The 21,519-nt window shown below is 40.1% G+C and overlaps 1 protein-coding gene across 2 annotated transcripts in view; it reads right to left on the minus strand.

The window, feature by feature from the left end:
• Positions 1–18,869, minus strand: part of EFCAB14 (EF-hand calcium binding domain 14) — a 25,684-nt gene extending 6,815 nt beyond the window's left edge. The window contains exons 1-10 of one of the 2 annotated variants that reach the window (XM_042462997.1): positions 18,367–18,869; positions 14,629–14,777; positions 12,074–12,219; positions 7,997–8,095; positions 6,744–6,854; positions 5,966–6,064; positions 4,673–4,864; positions 3,801–3,881; positions 1,087–1,195; positions 213–341 (exon numbers count right to left, since the gene is read on the minus strand). In XM_042462997.1, the coding sequence (XP_042318931.1) occupies positions 213–341; positions 1,087–1,195; positions 3,801–3,881; positions 4,673–4,864; positions 5,966–6,064; positions 6,744–6,854; positions 7,997–8,095; positions 12,074–12,219; positions 14,629–14,777; positions 18,367–18,635 (1,384 nt within the window). In that variant the 5' untranslated portion in view covers positions 18,636–18,869. Of the gene's footprint in view, positions 1–212; positions 345–1,086; positions 1,196–3,800; positions 3,882–4,672; positions 4,865–5,965; positions 6,065–6,743; positions 6,855–7,996; positions 8,096–12,073; positions 12,220–14,628; positions 14,778–18,366 lie in introns of both variants that reach the window. The other variant, XM_042462996.1, reaches the window with a different exon arrangement.
• Between the last annotated feature and the right edge of the window lie 2,650 nt (positions 18,870–21,519).

The raw sequence follows: 21,519 nt of genomic DNA on the forward strand, positions 1-21,519 counted from the left end.
CATGCTGTGCCAAAGAAATGCTGATAAAATGCCACAGCGGTGGCAAAGGCACCTTTTCCCTGGCACGAAATGGAGTGGCTTTGTGCAGCTGCCACAGTCCCAAGCCAGCGAGCAAAGGGGCGGTCAGAAGCCGCTCCTTTGGGGTGGTCTGTTTTGCCCCTAAACTAGGGGGGGGGAGAGTCTAGATTTATCGCACTCCAACAAAATATTACCTTCTATGTTGGATATTCCAGGTAAAGACAAGCTTCTTGGATTTCTACTTCTTTCAAAATTGCTCACGACTGACCTTGAAGAAAGTCTTGGAAGTTTTGTAGGTTTTGATGGGGTGCTCTGGAGTTTTCCTACTGTCAAGTAATTTTATAGTAGTTACAGCTTTTTCTTTTGATAATGAGTAAAACTAGATAGAAAATTGTTATACTGTACTTCACAAAGGGGATTGCATTTTGATGGTATGCACCAAATCAAAAGTAACCACCTGGTCATTTCCAGTTTCCTTGGAAGGGGCCAGTGTGGCTCATGGTAAGTTGGGGGTTGAAAACAGCCCTCACAATCTTCTGATGTTGACCACTGTGATTTACACTGACTGTTTACTGGGGACTTATAAAAAGAGCAAAGTTACCATTTGATCCCCCCCCCCACCATCAGATCATAGTAACAGTGATATAAATACTTATTTGACTATTCCAAATCATTCAAGTCAACTAACAGGTCACTGTTGTAACAGTGCCTTGACCTGGATCCCATTTTGGGAACAAAGTGGAATATAAACAAAATAAATAATTACATAATGTGGGACCAAAAATGTCTTTGTCCCAATCACTCTCATTAAGAATTCTGAGCTGTCTAGATCACACACTTTATAAGCTTCTTGACCATGAAAGATGAGCCCTAAAATTTTTAGATGAGACACTCTCACCTAAAGGTCAGCTACCAACATATTCTAATGCCTTCTGGCAACACATTTGGCTAACATTAGCTGCAGTTTTATCAGATGATGTTAAGTTGGTACTTAACTTTAACAAAAGGGAAAATAGCATAGTGATTCAATATAAAAATCTGAAACCACCATTATACACAATTTTTCACCTTTTTTCAGTGCTTCAGATCTGTCATTTTCTGGCTTCCTTGATAAAGAACTGATCTGTTGCAGCTTCTCTCTTAGTTTGGATACCTGAGACTCTCCATTTTCTGTTTTCTGTACAATGACAACAAAACTAATTATCTGAAAACCAGTTAAAACCTTGCTTCTTTCACTAAAGGTTGTAGTGACAACTTGATTTAAAGTATCAGTTCCTAGATAGCATCAATTTAATGTTTCTTGTTCTATAGGACTAATAAAATATTGGCTGATTTTAGTGGACAGAGCACAAGTTATATAGAAGGAGTAAGTTGCAAGTGGCAAACTCTGACACAACTCGTAAACCATTATAGGAGGGGGCTAAACTGTTTCAGCTATTTACATACACAGTTGTAAATGTTGAATAGATGGCATAAAAATTATTAACTGCAGTACATCTGTTTTGCACATCTTGTAGTGGGAATTTTCCTGTTATAATAGAAAGCTATAGCAAAATGGAGTTGCCTTGGTCAGTGGCTTGGTTAGAATAAAAATAATCTTTAATTTGAGGCTTGAAAGCTAGAAAAGAACTAGGGCAAAGTAATAATGAGTGCATCGTGACCTGTAGGGAAACTGGCACCAGCGAAATAGACACAATTCAAGACAAGGAGACATTTGTTGATGTTCAGAAGGAAGATTACTGAAAGCTACTGAATTACTGGGGAAAGAGTAAAGAGTGGAAACCACAGTTTTAATATATGCATATATTCCTGTCCTGATTGTAAGAATTCTGTATGTTTAAATTGTAATTAGCCAATGAGATGTGATGAAGGAGCTTCTTTGTGTAACTGACTATAAAATTAGGCCATCTTGTTTTGTTCTGGGCCTCAGGTTTATGGAACTTTGAAATCCACTGAGGACATTGTTCTTTGTCAAAGAACAAAACTTTGGAAATTTCAATCTTCTGGGTCCTCTGCCAAATTCCTGGTTTCGTAGATGGACCTGTGGCTTTGTGAGAGAAGGCCCTAGGTTCCTAAGGTTCCTGTGGTTTTTATTATTAAATTGAGAATTATCTATAACAATCTAGAGACTGAATTTATCTGAATCCTCCCATGGTGGGTTATGAAATGTCTTAGAAGAAAAGACAGATAATGGCACATATCTTTCTACCACTATCTGACTTTTCTTCTAAGCAGTTTCTTCACTTCTTCAAGATTAGAGGGTATCTACCTTTGTTCACAGGTTCTGTTAATGAATTCCATGTTTGTCAAGGTTCTTCAAACAAATACAGACCAGAACAGTAACTAATATTATGGGTTTGGAAAATTAGGTACAGTACACTTAACACATCATTAATTACATATTCTTGCAAATCTGGCATTTTTAAATAAAATATTTCTAGAACATCTTGATTGTAACCTTCCCATTTTCAAAAGGTTTTCTGCCGATTTTAATTTATTCTAGAGTTATGCAATCTATTGTAAGACAAATGCTACACAAATGTATAATTTCCAATGATAAATTTGATGGTTTGTCATATGTTTAGTTATAAAAAAATTAAATATTATTACATGATTACAAGATAAGACTCCACTTCAAACCAACCAACTTAATTTAGTATGTTTCTAAAAAGTAAGGTTTTTGCCTTGTTTCCATATCAACTATTGTGAGAGGCTCAAATGATTTCTGAAGAAGCAAAAATCCACTTGCTTCTGAAATGGGGTAGAGGGGGGAATAAAAGCCAATTCCCATTATACTTGAATAGTATCCAACAGAAGCCAATGTTGACGAAGAGACAGGATTATATAGGTAGGAATAGGTTTAGTTTTTTAATTGTTTGAGTCATCATTGGATCTTTTCTATGGAAAAGTGTAAAATGGTACACTTTACACTTAGGGACACTGCTGCAGAAAAGTAAAACTTATTCTGTCAGGTTGTACTCTAATAAGCTCACCTTGATATATTGCGGCTTCTAAGCTGCATGTGTTAGAATCAGTGTGTTAGCTTTAATAAATACTTTGTCCAATACCTAGCCTATGTTGCTCTATCCTTCACATTCTGTGGAACTAATACAAGTGCAGAGGAAGTCCCATTGTTATCTCTGATTTCCAAATGGAAATAGCATAGATGCCTCTGCTTTGCTTCCAAGGATTTCTAGTACATGTAACTATTTTGGCAAACTGCAGATAAAAATGGCTTTATATCAGAATGAGCAACTGTGAGAGGCTGGCAGGTAACATTAGCACCCTATGAGACTTTCCAGGAGCATAAAACCCACCACATACCTCCTTTTTTTTGGTTTTGGCCACAAATGCCCTTCAATACCCTCTAGGATAGTCAGAGGCATGTTTGCCATTGTAGCTCTCCTTGGGCATTTTAGACCCAGGAGAAGCCTTCCAGTCATATTGAATTTACTCCCGGTTTTAAAAAGGCCCTTTCTGGGTTTAAAATAATCCAGGGATACCCCAAAACATGGTGACAATGCTCTCTATAACCTCTAGAGGACATTTTAGGAAGATTTTTGTCGACTGGGGCCCACAAAAACAGCTCTAGTGGGTCACACTCTGCCTTACCGTGCTTTATATTTAAGAATGTCTAACCTACTTCCCCTCCTCATTTGACAATAAACTACGAAATGCCTGAACAAAATGACAGGGGAAACAGCATACAGGCCAAAGCAATTCAGCCAATTTCAAAGTGATTCTTTTAAAAAGCATTTCAATGTGCTTTTCACTAGAATTACCTCCATGTTTTGTAAGTTTTCAGTAGTAGTTTCATTCCTTGCTTCATGTTCTGCATTTGCCGAGGTAGTTAAGTCACCCACCTACAAAAGACAATCCAAACTGCATGCTGTTAGTTTCTAAAGTACAGTTTAATTTTTCAAAGACAGCATACACAAAATGTAGAATACTTTTAAGATGAGAGGTTAGCCACAAACATTAAAATGTAGTTATCACTTCTGTACTGTAAAAACTAGTTAAATAACACTGCCACTTGTGTTTCCTGAGATTAGTAAGAGCCTTGTAACAGGCAACACACATTGGATACTTAAGCAGACAGAGAAGTTTTAAGTGGGATGTATGTTTTAATGGTACAATAATAAGGGTTGTAAAGTGTACCAAAAATTATATCTTTAAAAGGCATATAAACAATGAGCACGTTGTATGGGGGAGAGGAAGGCAAATGCAAACGTAGTCCGTTGGTGGTGCAGCAATCTTACTGAAGTTAAGCCACTCTAGCTCTGATCTAGATGCCATACCTTCTAGGTATCATGTATATACAACTTTAGATTCCACTAACGAAGCATAAGATATAATACAAAACACAGATTGAACCCCAAAATCTTAGATCTCTCCATATAATGAAATTTATCTAATAAGTATAGCCTATAGTGAAGGTTGATGGCAACTGCAGTCCAACAAATATAGGAAGGATGATACTGTCCCCACCACTGACTTGAAGTTAGACAAATGTAGCCTGCAATATCTTTTTGAAATAGTAACCTGTCCTTGTATTATTTCAATTCATCCATTTTGTAGCACAACCATTCTATTTAGTATGTAGCAGATGTAATTTGCTTTGAAAGACTAATTTTTCAAACCTCTGGATACTTACCACACCAAGGGTGAGGTTTTCTTTCTTTTCTAGTTTATTCACAACCATCATATGACTTTCTAATGATGTAACTCGCCAGCTTAAATTGCTGATTGTGGAATCCATACTGAAAAGTTTTAAATCATTCAGTTTCTGGTACAACATTAGGGTAGAGTTTACTTCCTCTATAGAGGTATGTAGATACTGGTTATCCTGTTTAATACACAAACAGTTTTATTATTCAGCTATGGAAGCAGGGAAACAACAATATCTAAGAATACACAGCACACACACTTAGTGTACCTCTCTTTGTTATTCCAGGTACCTCTATCCAAACTCATGTTGCTTTATTCAGAAGAAAGCTGGGCATTCTTTCAAATATCATAGGATCATAACATAAATAAAGTTACCTGCAATTATTGTCCATCCATGGCTGCATCTGCACTGCAGAAACAATCCAGTTTGACACCACTTCAGCTGCAATGGCTCAATGCTATGGAATCCTTGGATTTGTAGTTTTTTGAGGCATCAGGACTCTTTGGCAGAGAAGGCTAAATGTCTCCAAAAACAACAGATTCCACACTTGCATGGCAGTTAAATTGGTGTCAAACTGGATTATTTCTGTACTGTGCTTGAAACCCATGTGCAATAGAGTTGTTAAAACTCCATGTAAATGTCAAAGAATTAACATAAACCTCATTTAAGTAGCTGCCATGTAATTCTCATACACAGATCTTTATTGTAAACCACTTCCAACACGTGGGCTAACAGATCACACAAAATAACTTATCAGCTTATCTATAATTTGAAGGTCACTGTATTTTTAATGGACTCTTTTTTACTAACAATTGCATGTTGACCTGGGAATATTATGAAGGGTGAGGTATACATTTTATAATAAATAAATATGCATTCTGTAGGTGCAGTAAAGCTTGTGTAGCAAGTATCTACTTATACAATTATTTCAAGAGTTGCCATGTACTCTACTATTTTGATGTGCAAGACTTATTTCAAAGATATGGTATATTGTTTGTGTTTAAATTTTTATCTGCAATGCTCAACTTTCCTCTCCTGCTGCTGCACCACCTCTCTGACACTACTTGCTGATCACATCAAATGCAGAATCATTTCACTTTTTGATTTAATGCTTTCTTCCATCCAGCAGAGCAAAAACTTCATTTATGCTGTAAGTGGAAACATAAACTCAAGAAAACAACACAGCAAAACATTTGTAATATGTTATATATATATATATATAAAGAAACATTTTGAAATACTGATTTGCATAACCTCTAGCAAGCAAACAAGCAGCACCTGTTTACAAGTATCCGTCAAATTCTTCTCACTTGTTTGGGGAACAGAAGAAGAGAATGAAGACAGTTGATTCCTGTTAACATCTTCTGTGTGTTCACTCTGTTAAAACATAAGGTTGTTAATCTTTGAACTTATAAATTAAAAATTCATAATAAGTAATCAAAGATGACAATTAAAGCCAAACAAAATTTGAGATGTGCAAGCATACTGGTTCTAAATAGCCATTTATTTTAAGCATGTCAAATAAATAAATAAATAAAACAATTGTAAGCTCAGAGGAAAATATAGCAAAAGAGAAGTCATGAAATTATGGGATAGTATGCTGCTCCCTTAGCATGTAATCAGAAATTCTTGTTGCTATGAAAGTCCTATTGCCTTGACTTTCTTTAATACCATTACTCAATGTTTTTATGTCCATAAATAGGAAGTATATGAAGGAAAGGTAGAATCAGAACCCACCTAATGCTTGAATACCTAATTGCTTAAAATTTGATGTAAGTATTACCATTTCCCCACTGCCACAGATCATGGGTATTAAATAATAGTGTCTAGGTATTTTAAACAATTTGTCAAATATGGTGAAATTTCTTAAACTTTAAGAAGTTCTGAAACAGCTTCTAGAAAAAACAACAACTGGAAGATAGCAATTTTCTCAATGCATACTTACTTAAAAGGACCAAAATTCAGCCTATCTTTATTTTCAAATTGTACAAGTATTACACACTTCCTAAAGTCTCAAAACAAAAAATGATGCTATCAAATATTTACATGTGCTTACCATTTCATTTTGGAGTGCTTGAAGAGATTTCTTATGTGCTTCAATTGCTGCCTGCATAGTCTCAACATCATGATGAACACTGGTTACAGTACTACCTATAGTAGCAACACTCTGAAAAAAAGTTATTAGCAGTCTTGTAGTTATCAGACACTTACTACTAGATTAAAAACATGAGAAATAAGTAAACTAATTCCAGAGAACAGATGCATCAATTTGTGATGCAGTACCATAATATAAAAAACACCATGGCAACAAGCTTATTGTGGCAAGACTTTTAACTGCATTTTCAGACTGCATTTGTAAAGAAAGATGGGCTTAGGCAAATGGGTTTCCTATAAAGAAGCAGCATGCAATGGGAAGATGACAAGTAGCCTTTAGAGATGTAAACATGCCCATATTATCAGCTCAATTATAAAATAAGAAGTACTTTTTAGACTGTGAATTATATGTCCTCTTCTTTGATTTTTCATGTTGCCTCCATTAAAAACAGTACAATGTTTTAGGAAGGGGGAAAAGAACTAAGAGAAAAATACTCAACAGTAAGGGACTTGTGTTGGGGTTTGCTAGCAAGTGATAGGTGTTCATTATAGTATTCACACATGTGCTACGTGGTAGTTACATAGCAATGGAAATGAGGCCACAGCAGAGTAAGAAGCTGGTTTCTAGATGAAATACTATCTTGGCTGCGGCCTCATTTCCATTGCTATGTAACTACCACGTAGCACATGTGTGAATACTATAATGAACACCTATCACTTGCTAGCAAACCCCAACACTGTGAAATGTGATTGGGTCAAGCACTAGCTTCCCATACCTACATACTTTCAGACAATAGTATATGTCAGTGATGGAAAGCAACTTTTTAAAGGGTTATTCCCACTAACTGGATTTCAAGTTTTACCAAGGTATATGCTTCTTCATAACATGGAACATAGCTAAAGGCTACAGAAAAAATACTTTACATGCATACATAAATACTGTCTGTGATGGAAAAAGTTAGCTGAAACCAGTAATCAATATTTCTGAACACCTAAGTAGTATGCAACATACAGAATTATAACTTTGGATCAGCAGTTCGTAACTTCTTTTGGCTTCAGGATTCCTTTGAATTGATAAAACAAGGAACCACCTCAACAGAAAAATATACTTAAACATAACTTTTAAAGTATCAGGAAAGACACTACTTTTTGCAATCAGTTTATGAAGACTGCAGGTTAAGAACTCCTGCTTTAGATGGTAAGTGTAGTATATACCTTCTGAAGATCTTCCACTGTAGCAGGAAGATTAATCAAATCAGAAGCAGATTTAATGTTTGCTTTCAGATGATTTACAGCCAACATCAGCAAAGATATCTGAAATAACAAAGGATGCAAGTGTATTCATGAACAGAAGGACATGTTATTTCACTATCCAGAAATTGAAAGAATTGCTGGAGATCCCAGATAAACAACTGAAAGACAAATAAGGTAGCACAAGAACTGCCTTGAAAAGAACACGAGCTAACCCTGATAGCTTCATGGATAAACTTTTCTATAACTCCCCACATTAAACCTAGCTTTTGCAAACATTCCCCCCCCACACACACACACTTTTTGAGATATTTATGTCTATGGTAGCTTTGCTTTTGCAAACAGGAGAGATCAACAGGGTCACATTCCCATGTCTGCCCCTAGAGTGGAATATCACAGCAACCTAGGCCATTTCAGCACCATGAAATCAGACTGAAATGGGTCTACATAATTTGTGTTCTCCAGGGAGATCTTAAGTTGTCCAGCCCCCACATACTCAAGCACCTTGCCCAGAAAGGGATAATTAGTAACAGGGGCACAGTTTTCATATACCTCTGGGTCCAGGGAGATTGACTTCAGGAAAGGGTACACTACAGACATTTTCAAGGTAGCAGGCAATCCACATGACAGAATGAAGTATTTATCACTCCCTGGACCTAAACACCACTCTACTAGATATTAACAGCAAAGATGGGCAAAAGTCAAGCTTATATGTGGTGGAATGGGATGATATCCAGCCACAACAACTGACATTGATCCCCTCAAGAAGCCTGACCAGGTGGAGCACTAGACAACAATCCACAGTCTGTAATAAGTATGATGTCAAATTCTGAGTGAACACAAGCAATTTTCTCCTCAAAGTCTTGTGAAAGCTTTCACAGTAGGTAACTGAGTACTGTATTACATTCCTGGTCTTTCTGACTTGATCCCAACAGCTAAAATTGGTGGTTCTTTATTAACAAAAGCATGTACAACTGATGCTATTGGTGTCCAATCAAAATCAGCTTTACAGCACAATTCTATGTATGTTAACTGATATGCAAGCACCAAGGAGTTTCATAGCAACTTAATTCCACCAAGTACGTGGGTACAGAATTTCATTCTCATATTTTATATCTGGCATTCTGCACAGCAAATACAATGTGATTAGCTTATTTTAAGCCATCTGCTATCTATTCTACTATTATTTTTCAAAATGTTTTCAAAACTTTATTAAACATATTCATAATATTTAAATAATATTTGTAGTTTTTGTTTGTTTAACTAGAAAATTATTGGTTGTAAGATCCAGTGCAATATCCTCAAACAGTACCTTCTCTGCAATTCTGAAAGGTGTAAATATTTACACTAACTCAATTGCCTTGTTAAATGTCACACTAAATGAAATCAAAACACTCAGTTGACAATCCTTTAGTTTATATACATTATATAACTACCACAAACTTAGATAAAGTGAACATCTGCTAACAATCACATATCAAGATAATATTTATTACAAGCAGCACAGTTGTTACTCAAGAACTAGTACTACAGGGCCATTCAGACTACCTTTTACCCCAGTTCAGAAACTGGATTAAACACAGGAAGTTCATATTGGCCCTTATTCTTCCACAATTGAAATCGAGGCTTTCACACCTGTTCAGGGGCAAATGCCCCTTGGCACAGGTCTTTTGAAAGTGGAGCTTTACCTGTATCTTTTGAGAAAAACTGGGTCCCAGCAAATATGAACTTTGCCCTGGTCATGATCGGGTCAAATTCAGGGGAGGGATTAGGTCAGAGGGAGGGAAGAGGGCGCAACATGAGGTGAAGGAGGAAGAAGGAGCAGGAGGAAGGGAGCCATGGAGGGCAGAATTAGGGTGAGGGAGGAAGGAGCAGGATGAAGGGTCAAGTTCAGGGGAAGGATTAGGTCAGAGGAGGACAGAGAGCAGAACATACTTCCCCTCTCGCAGGCAGCATTTTCTCTCTCTCTCTTTTTTCTTTTTTTGGGAATTTTTATTTTTGACAGACTATGCGAATAGTTCTACAGGTAGATACATATACATAGAATGTGTGTGCTTGTGCTACATTTCCCTTCCTGCTTGCTGCCGGCATGGCACTTCACTTTGCAAGAGGCTTTTTAAAAAAATATATATGTGTAATATGCGAATGCTATAATGCAAATGTTACAAATATTTCTTTTTCAATTTGGCAAATTGATACAGAATGCTTTTGCTACATATGTGTATGTGAGGCATTCTGGGATGGCAAAGCTAGAGGATGCAGAGATGGCATTCTGAGGTGGGGATAGATGGCATTTTGGGGTTGAAAACGGAGGCAGAGCAAGGAGATCCAATGAGAAGGGAAGGATAGATTGCATTTTGGGGTGGCAATCGGAGGCAGAGCAAGGAGATCCAAAGAGGAGGGAAGGATAGATTGCATTTTGGGGTGGCAATTGGAGGGAAAGCAAAGCAAGAGGATGCAGAGATGGCATTCTGGCCTGAGGAATGATGATGATGATGATGATGATGATGGGGAGAGGATGGCCTAGGGGGGAGGCAAGGGCTTCAGAGGTAGCATTGGGCTCGAAGCGAAGGGGAGGCTAGAGGCTGGCATATGGAAACCCATGACTTTGGGGGAGTCACACTCTCTCAGCCTCAGGGGAAAGGCAATGGCAAATCTCCTCGGAATCAATCTTGCCAAGAAAACCCCATGATGGGGTCATTTTAGGGTTGCCATAATCTGTAGTGACCCAAATACACACAACACACACACACACACCCCTCTAGAGGTTTTTAAATTTGACAGGTTGACAGAATATGCACACACTGCTGCCAGTTTTTTAAAAAAAGGAGGGGGGAAAGCACCCATTCCATTGGCCAATGGCTGTAAGAAACGTCACCTTTGATGAAAGCAGAAGTGAATTTGATTGACAGCAAAAGAGCCTTTATTTTAAATCAGTACAGCAAATGTGAACTTCAGAGGGGTAAATTACCTCGATTGAGGTAAAACATAGTGGGCACTTGTTTCCGAGCAGATTCGAGAGGAGGGGAACCGGATCTGCCCAGTTCTATCCAGGGCAAATGGGTGATTGGGAATGGGGCCTCAGTTCTTAAACCTGGTGTCTGATAATATTAACTAACTAGCAAATCTGCCAATCTACTACACAGAAAGTTTCTCTAGTTTCCTATGGTGAATTGTAGTGATAGCTGCCTCTAATCAACTGGACTGGTAAAGATGGAGAAAGGCTATAATTTTTGAAAGAATCCCACTTACATCACTTCTAACTAAATTTCACTGGCTAATTCTGCAGAACCTATTCTGTTGGTAGAAAGTACGCATTTGTGGGGAATCAATTCATAGTATAGGTTCCTCATACTCATATAAGCTTAGACAAGGTTAAAGAGTGTGTGGTTTGATACTCTGTCCACCAACCTGGAGCTCCTCAGGATTCAGCGCTATTTAATATCTACATGAAACTAATGGGAGAGTTTTGGGGTTCGGTATCACCAATATGCAAATGACACCCAATTCTCTTTCTCTTTCCCATCTAAATCCAAGGAAGCTGTTTGGGTTCAAAACCAGTGCCTGTTATCAGTAATGGACTGGATGAAGGCAAACAAATTGAAATGTAATCCAGACAAGACAGAGCTACTCCTAGTCAGTCAGAAGTCAGATCAGGGAATAGGGATAATATACGGCTCTGTCCCTCTATTTATACCCATTCCTGGGAGCAGTCCCACTGTTTCCAACTTTACTTCCATTGGCTGTTTTCAGCATTCTAATCTGTGTTCTCCACAGTACTCTTGGGAAACCCAACACCAAGGCTGAAGCATTAACAAATGTGTTAGCTATTATTCTGTGAAGACAAATGCACACACTGAAAAATAACAAGGAATAAAAGCACTATTCTTCTTCTAGCAATGAGAAAACAGGTTAGGGTTTGTATTTTTAGCAGAATTCATACATAATATTAACTGAAACTGGCTGAATGAACCTTATAGGATATATTTCAAATAGTTTACAGCAAAACTTTCCTTACTTTACAAAACTTACTCACTTTACCTGTTTGCTTATTTCTGTGATGTTTACCCATATTTTATTCAACCCCATATCACCATTGTTAATTTTGTCCAATTCCTTTTGTTTATTAAGCAGATCTTCAGTCAATCTGGGAATTTCTTGGAATGAGTTTTTTTGATTTGACTCCACTGAAAGACAAAATTAGAACCAAGAGTTACGGTATCTATAAACACTAAGATCTTAGTGTGTATATACTGTTTTCCTGATGATAGCAGCATGAGAAATGCATGTGAGGAAGTGGACTTAAGGTCCAAAACACACTGCATAAATAATCCAGTTTGAGACCGCTTTAACTGCCCTGGCTCAGTGCTCAAGAATCCTGGGAATTGTAGTTTATTGTGACACCAGAGCTAAATATTTCACAAAACTACAGTACCCAGAATTCCCTCGCATTTTGACAGAGCAGTTACAGTGGTCTCAAACTGGATTATATCTGCAATGTGTTTTGGACTTTAAGTCTATGGAAGCTCATGCTGCTAACTTCTTTCTTTCACTTAGACTCAAAGGTGCTACAAGATCTCTCTATGTATTGATTCTAAAGACTAACACAGCTATATCTGTGAATTCTACTGTTTTCATGACTTACATCTGCAACCTGAAAACATTACACAAACATTCCATTAATTTTTTTCAAAGTGCAAATTTAGGAACTAATGGTAAACTGGGTTAAAACATTAGAAGTACAGAAGGTATCATAACATGTTTTGCAAACTTCCTGTATTATATTTCATTTCTTAAGAGGCCAGCTGAATTAAACATGCAGCTTATTCCTTTCAAGCAAATGAGACTTGTAGCCTAATGAATGCATGATCATCAGCATTATTTTGTTGAATGGACTACGTGATGCACAGGTTGTTATTATTATGGAATGTAACCTTTGCCCAGGCAGTATTATGTCATTATGACTTTAGCTGCATCATGCTACAATTTAATATAAGATAAAGATCTTATTACACATATACATTAAATGTACATATAAATAAATGGAACACATGTCAGGAAGAGTAGCATAGTATGTCTCATTTAGACACAAGACGACAATACAAAGAGTCAGAAAAATAAACAACCAGCACACTTACAAAAGGCTTTTTTTTTATCACTGAACTTTTAAAGACAGCTATCCAACAACTCACTGTACAGATTTTCATGAGACTGCATGTTACTGAACAAATCTACATAAGTATGTTAAGTATAATGCAACTATCATTTTGTGAAGAGTGTACACAAAAACATGGTAATCCTTTTCCTCCACATTTCAAATTTGTTTGTCAGTGTGGTTTGTTTCTTCTTCATAATACACTAGAGTGTAATAGCACCATTAAGTCTCAATTCTTCTAACCTATGGTTATTTAGAATAACTGTTCAACAGCACACAGAAACAGCCCAGGAATGCAACAGTAGCTCAGGTTACATGAAAAACTGTTCCATTCAGGTTCAAGACAGTTTATTAAATGCGTTAATCTGTTTGATCAATGAACAGTGCTTTGAAGCTTAAGCTTTGCCATTATAGCTCATAGGTGACCTAAAAGTGTCAAAATCAAACACAAAATAGTATTTCAGCCAGAACACAGAGTAAGTGATGCCCTAATCTCAATTGGGTTACATAAAACACAAATTAACTATGAGATTCTCTCTGGCACTGAGTTGTTCAACAAACAACAAGAGAAACAGTATATTACATTCCTGCACATAATCTTAAAATTTCTACATAGTATTGTTTTTAATAAGGAATACTGGTATGCTGCTGTTCAACTAAAATTTCTGAGCATCCACCTTAGCAATATGAATCACTGAATGTTCATCAAATGGGGGTTGGGGAGGAGTAAGAAAAGAAAATATACATTGATGAGCTGGTCTATCACTGGCATCAACAAAATAGAAAAGCTGATTTTCAGCATACTATAGCTACGAAGAGTTTCCAAATTATTATGTTTGAAGACATCCCAGAACATTTTCTATTGAACTCATTGGCCATATTGTACACTCCAATGTCTTCCTTTTAAAAACTTATGACATATTGCGTAAGACAAGTTATGTAAAAATGACAATAGCTCAAATACAGCTGATTATTTTTCATCATGGTTGCTTGATAATAACAAAGTCAGTGAATAGAGGCATCCTGTTTTTCTTGTTTACTAAACATGAACAAGAATCAAAACATTCTTAAGAAGCTGTGAACATATTATTTTGTGCTACAGTTTATACTAGAAAAGGGGTGGGCAACTTGTGACCCTTCAAATGTTGCTTGACTGCAATTTCCATCACCATAGCCAAAATCATCAAGGGTAAGGAATTATGGAAGCTATAATCCAAAACTATATGGAAGGCTATAAACTACCTACTTCTGAGCTAAAGAAAAGTTTGATTATATGCCAGTCTTTTCCTTTTAAACTGAGAGGAGGGAACTGCATGGCCCCTTAGATGTTTTTGAAGTGCAGCACCCATCACTTCTTCTCATTGGCTATACTGAGAGTCACATGATTTCTACTCCTCCTTTAAGTTGTTTTAAAGAAGACAAATACTTGAGAAGTACTTACTGGTTCGGAACCTTTCTTTTAATCCGTCTAGGTCTTCCTTGAGAGCAATCTGCATCCATACCAAGCCAACACAAGCTACTACACAAGCAGCTAGAATGACGAATGCACATAAAGGGTAGCAGAGTCTGCAGCATCTCAAGTATTCACCCCTATAAACAGAAAAAAATAATACTGAATCTTTCTTTGCCAAACTATGCCCTATGATTTATAAAACCAACTACAGTATTAGCTGGTTACAATAGTAACTGTAACATAGTAGGCTGTCAGTGTAATGCCTGCATATGCAAAAACATCTTCTGGCAATACTTTACAATTAAATTCCACAGAAGGGCATTGTTAGAGATGATGGAAATTATTATTCTGATCCACCAACACCAAAATACATGCCAAAGTAAGTGAGGGCTTATTAAAATAGCAACAGATAAGAGGTGGGCAAAGGGCAGATCATGAGCTTCATGTACCTCCACAAAGCATTTTTTGCACAATCACTACCATCTCTTAAACAAAAAAATGGCCAATTATACCCCCTCTAAAGCCTTCATGTGGCACAACTGGCAATTCTTGGTCATTCTCAGCAGGAATGGTGATGTCAAAACTAAAACGAACTAGAAGTGACTAAATCATGACATACACTACTCCCAGGTGCATTTCCTCAGTTGGATAAGAACTATTCACATAATGTTAATTTTGTTCTTGTTTTTCTTTTGATGAAGTAAACACATAAGAATTCAAGTTCTCATTTATGGTTATCCATAGAAGCAGTCAATATGAATCTCAAACTGGATTATTTCTGCTGTGTGTTTTGGACCTAAGAAACATTGGCGGGATACAAACCGCTGCTTTGCGGCACTTCCCCACCGCCACCGTTTGCTCCGCGCGGGAACCGCAGCAGCCAAACCGCGCGGCTCCCGTGCGGAGCAAAAAAGAAGCTCAATTTCGGAGCTTCTTCTTGCGGCGCACTGAAGACGTCGCGAAGCGCCACCAGCGCATTCGCGACGTCATAGGTGCCGCGACACGTCTGGACTCTATGCGTCCAGTACGTAAAGATGGCGGCACCCATGTAGAAGATGCGCCGCCATCTTGTACGTATAGGATACGTACTAGGGTTAGGGGGTGCGGAAGCACCGCCCCTTCCTAACCCTAGTACGTATCCTATACGTACTATATGGCGGTTTGTATCCCGCCATTAATTCTATCTGGAAAAGATTTGACACTGTATTTCTATATCCACCACTGTATCTTTGAGTAATGAGCAAAATTAAAGTAGTATTAATAAATCTAGCCCACACATGGATTATCCTAATGAACTACTGCAAGGTATATTGTTGCACAGATCTAAGTGTGCTGACTGACCATCACTGTCCAGCATGGAAGAACTTGCTATGGTATATAGCAGAGGTAGATAACATGTGGACCTCCAGATGTCTGACTGCAGCTCCCATCTGCCACAGCCAGCACAAAACTGTGGGAGAATACCAGGAGAAGTCCAACAAGAAATGGAGGGCCCCAACTATATATTTTTGCTCTACTGCCCAAATACTATCTGATATCAGATATTTCAAAGGAGAATGAAAGAACAGCGTTATCATTGTGTAGATCCACTTGTTCGCTGGAAACCAGCTTAGGAACACCACTAATTACATCTATCAATAGCACAATGTACTGCCAAGGCATCAACATTTTTACTTTAACGACATCCATAAGTTACACTAAATTACAGGTTGTATCATTACCTTGACTTCATTACTAGTTAATAAGGACCCATCACAAAAGAGTGAAACTTATAACGCATGAAACTAATAATGTGTAACATATTAGAAAGATTAATAGTTTTAGTATGCTGGAGATATCTCTCTCCTAAAAAAACATAGTTGAACGGACAGACTCCATGCCGCAATGACTAGTGTTTACAATGAACTTAAGAACCATTCTTATCTTTCTTCTTCGTTCAAAGATTAGCCTGACCAGTCAGGTTTCACAACAAGTTTCTTTAAGTCTGTGCAATTTGATATGAAGTTAGAGTACAAAATAACACATAGAACAGTAACTACCTAAGGTACAGCTATAAGTGGCAACTAAAACTAGGATGAGATGTATGGGTATGTGTGTCTAAACAAGATATTTTACATTCAGACATTTTAAGCTTAGCAGTACAATGCTTACAAGGTGACAATACCCAGCTAGAAAGAATGCCACTGACATGCTACCTGCACAATTATTCGTCTTTCAAGAACAACAGCAGGACAAGTTATACCGGAAAACACACCCAACTTATTCACCTTAGAGAGCACACTTACCCTGCTAGACCAAAACCTCATATCTATACTGTCAATTTGTATAGATTTCTAGCTATATCAACTCACCCTGACATCTTTGTGCTACAGGTTTCCGTTTCTATTCCTAGTAACTAAAGACTCAGTCCTGCCTCAGTCACCTCAGTCTTACATCTACATCCAGTATCTGATGACCACAGAGTTGCGCTGGAAGACCTAATGATTCCTAGGGAGGTGTTCTCTCAGGTTAAAAAAAAAGGGGGAGGGGGCATTCCACTTTCAGGGGGTCCTGAATCCCTAACTCCAGCAAATGTGGAGGACCCACTGTATTTAATTCCACTTTAAACTATTCAGTCTAGTGGCTATTGCTCACACACCACATAGCAGTGAAGTCTATAAAAGTTAATGGCTTTATGAAGATGTGAACTCCCAAATCTATTGCTGCTGTGTAACACCCCCACAACTACATCCTTCACATTGTCTTGTTGTTGTTAACCACCTTTTAGTCAATCTTGACTCATGGGAACCCCGTGGATGAGACATCTCCAAGACTCCCTGTCCTCCACTCTTCTGCTTCAAATTCCTCCTTAATAGAGTCCATCCATCTGGGACGCTGCCTTTCTCTCTTTCTACATCCCTCCACCTTTCCTAGCATTAGTGTTTTCCCCCCAATGAGTCATGCCTTCTTGTGATGTGATCAGTGTAGGACAGCCTCAGTTCTGTCATGGGTATTTTTGGCTTGATCTGCTCTAGGACCCATTTGCTTGTCCTTTTGGCCATCCACGGTATCCTCAGATCTCTTCTCCAGCACATCGGCTTTTTTTGCCCTATTTAGGCGGGCAGAGAGGCATTATTGATAAGGCATATCAGTAACAGAGAGTCTGGAGAGTTTGTAAAATGGCATTGGGATGGGAATAGGAGAAAACTACTGATGGATGGACTCTATGAAGGAGGTCATAGGTATGAATTTGCAGGACCTGAGCAGTGGAGCACAGGGGGCCTTGGAGAGGCCTCAGCCACTTGGGTCCAGATCGACTCCAGAGCGGACAACAACTGTGGACTGGATGGCTAGGGACATAATGAAATATGTCCTTATTGTATGGTATGGATATTTTTAGCCGCTTTGATCATTTATATTGTTGTTGTTATAATACAATATTCCAATATAATAACATTATAATAATAACAGCCAGGGATTCTGGGACCCGAAGTCCAAAGCGCCTCAAAGGCCGGATTTTGGAAACCACTGACCTATGGAGACCTTTTGTTGCTGTTCTAATACTGTATAATATAATGTTGTTGTTGTTATATGAATGGTAACAACCACAAAGGCTCGCCAGAGGCCAGCGGTTTCCAAACTCTAGCCTCTGAGACGCTTTGGACTTCAACTCCCAGAAGCCTCAGCCATGTCGGCCAGCAGCCAGGGATTCTGGGAGCCGAAGTCCAAAACGTCGCTGGGCCTCACTTGGCGAAGCGGGAGCGAGCGCCCGACAGCCCGAAGCCGCCGCCGCCGCCTCCGTAGTCCGAAGAGGAGCCCGAGCTGGAGCTGCTCTCGGCGGACTCTGTGCGGAGGAGCCGGTGTCCCGAGGCGGAGCCCTTCCGCGGGTGCCTCTTCTTGCGCCCCGTTCCGTTGCCGCCGCCTCCGCCTCCGCTGCCGCTGCCTCGCTCTCCGCTGCCGCCGCCGCTGCCGCCTCCGAGGCCGATGAGGGCGTTGAGCTCCTTGCGCTTCTTCATCCTCTTCTGCTGCGCCGGGGCGGCCCCGGGAGGGGCTCCTAGCTCCGGGCCCCGGCTCGCCAGCTTCGGCGCTTCAACGGCCGCCCCTCGGGAGACTCTGGGGATGACGGGGGTCTCGCAGGCGCCGCCGCCACAGCTTCCCGCCCGCCGCTCCTGCTGCTCTCGCCTCAGCCGCCGGAGCCATGACAGCTGAGGGAAACGCCGCTTCCGCTCGGCCTCAGCGCCAGCCCTCAACAACGGCGGCTCTCATTGGCTGCCTCGCGGAGAGGAAACCGGTTGGAGCGCTCATTGTTGACGTCGATATTCGCCCCGTCCAGTGTCGGCCTCTCCTATTGGTCCGCCTGAGACGTCGCTCACGTTTGCGGAAGGAAGGGGGCGGGGAAATGGCTTAAAGAGACAGAGGCTCTTTTTTTGAGAGACGACCTCAGTCGAAACAACAACAACAGTAATAATAGTAATGGTAATAATAATATACTGTACAGATGTCAGTAGTCTCCAAAACTGTGCTCTTTAAGGGATTTTGGACTCCAACTCCCAGAACCCCAGGCTATTGACCAATGTGGCTGAGGCTTCTGGGAGCTGAAGTCCAAAAGCTCTTAAAGGGCACAGTTTGGGGAGCACTGACTGAACAGATACAGTCGTACTAGTCTGAATAATAATAATAACAATAACAATAATATCTCTAGCATTTCTCCACAAATGAAGATCCAGGAAGGACTCATCCCGTGCTTTCTACAAGCACATTGATGACTAAAAAGGCCAATCCAAGATAAACAAGTCCGGTTGCAGAAAGCACAGCAGAAAGTCTCCTTGGGTGATGTGGCTTGTGGTTCTTTCTGCGTTGTTGTTGTTTCTCTTTGAGACTCATTCGGCGTGAGCTTTCAAAAAAGGCTGCAGCATCATGGATAGTGCATCTCCAAGCCTCCTGATGCGAGGCCAGGGCGGACCATTGTTGGTGATCAATTTGGCCAAGCCTGAGATGTTGTTTCAGGGAGTCCTTCTATCTCTTCTTTGGGGCGCCCCTCTTTCGCTGACCTGTGGCGAGTTCACACTAGAATACTATTTTGGGAGGCGATGGTCCTTCATCCTAGAAACGTGTCCTGCCCAGCGCAGCTGCGTCCTCAATAGCATGGCCTCAATTGCTGGTGATCCCTGCTTGCTCAAGAACAGCAACATTTGTCACATGTGTGCCCACAGAGAGGGTTCTGAGTGCCACCTCTGGCATGCTTGCTATAGGTTCGCCATCACTGCCCTAGGATATAGTCAATGAGGTGCCAGTGTTTGGATCGGGGATGCATCCAAGTTGAAAACAACTTTCCAGGCTTCGAAGTTCTTTCCTACTCTGGCATTGAATTCACCAAGGATAATGATTTTGTCTTCTGCAGGGACTTTTTGCATAAGGTGGCGTAGGGCTGAGTAGAATTTGTCTTTCTCCGCAGGGTCGGCTTGCATAGTTGGGGCATATATACTGAAGAGAACAACATGTGGGGGGCGTAAGGAGATAATGCGATCAGAGTGTCCTGTTGGCAAGGTTTCAAGTTTGGAGGCAATGGCGTTTTTAATCATGAAGCCTACACCTGAAAGATGTTTTTCAGTTTTGGGTTTGCCAGACCAGTAGAGTGTGTAGCCAGCACCGTGTTCTTTAAGACTGCCTTCCTCATGGAGATGAACTTCACTAAGAGCAGCAATGTCAATGTTAAGTCGTGACAGTTCATGGGCTATTAGAGCAGAACGACGCTCAGCACATCCACTATCTGCAGAATCTTGCATGGTTCTGATGTTCCAGCATGCAAGCGTCAGTCTATTTGCACCTTTGGAGGATGGTGTGTGCCTTTGTTTCTTTGTCTTTGTTTGACCGCTTCAGAAGATGCCTGTTGGCCGCGGCTAGCCAATCGGGTTGTTGGGGATGAGCTTTCTTTAGACCACCTTTTCTAGGCCCCTCTCCATATGGAGCAAGCAGTGCTCTCCTTAAAAAAAGGCTGCTTGGTCATTCAGGATGCTGCCGAACAAGACTGTCATCCTTGGTCAGTCTCAAATGACCAAAATCCTGAACCGTCTGCATGCAGGGTTGGATCTGCGGCTTCCAGTGCATCTTTTCACCTGCCGTTTCGTCCCTCGCCTATCACTATAGGGCTTTTTCAGCAATTGGATGTATCCTTCGAGCCTGTGCAATGGATTTTTCTGGTGGAGCGCAGCGTGCACAGAACTGGCCTCACCCTTTAAACCAGACGTTCGTCTGTTGAGGCCTTGACAAGCATAGACAGTGGCAGTGAAGTCCTTGGGTCATAGGTTTGATTAGAGTTTTCTTCTCTTAGATGGTTGACCTTACAGGGCTAGATGAGCACCATCTGCCCGGGTTTGAGATTAGAGTTTTCCTTCTCCTAGGATGGTTGCCATAAGGCTAGAGAGCCCATCCTGCCCTTTGGCACTCTTGGTCAGACCCTTTGGTTGTGACCTGTCTGGCATGGGAGGCCCTACCAGTGATTATTATACCACCACCAGCATAGCTCACAATTTCATTAGGGTACACAAGCCTCCGCTCCCACGACAAGGGGGCGTCAATGGAGAGGTAATAATAATATACTGTACAAATATCAGTGGTCTCCAAACTGTGCTCTTTAAGGGATTTTTTTTGGACTTCAGCTCCCAGAGTCCCAGACTATTGGCCAACATGGCTGAGGATTCTGGGAGCTGAAGTCCAAAATCCCTTAAAGACCCACTGATTCAACAGATACAACTGTATTAGTTTGTAGCAGTGGCCCCCCAAATTGTGCTCTTTATGGGATTGTGAACTTCAGCTTCCAGAATCCCAGACTATTCGCCAACATGGCTGAGGTTTCTGGGAGCTGAAGTCCAGAATCTCTTTAAAAAGTACAGTTTGGGG

This window comes from Sceloporus undulatus, chromosome 4 (genome assembly GCF_019175285.1).
Source record: "Sceloporus undulatus isolate JIND9_A2432 ecotype Alabama chromosome 4, SceUnd_v1.1, whole genome shotgun sequence".
NCBI classification, from domain to species: Eukaryota; Metazoa; Chordata; class Lepidosauria; order Squamata; family Phrynosomatidae; genus Sceloporus; species Sceloporus undulatus.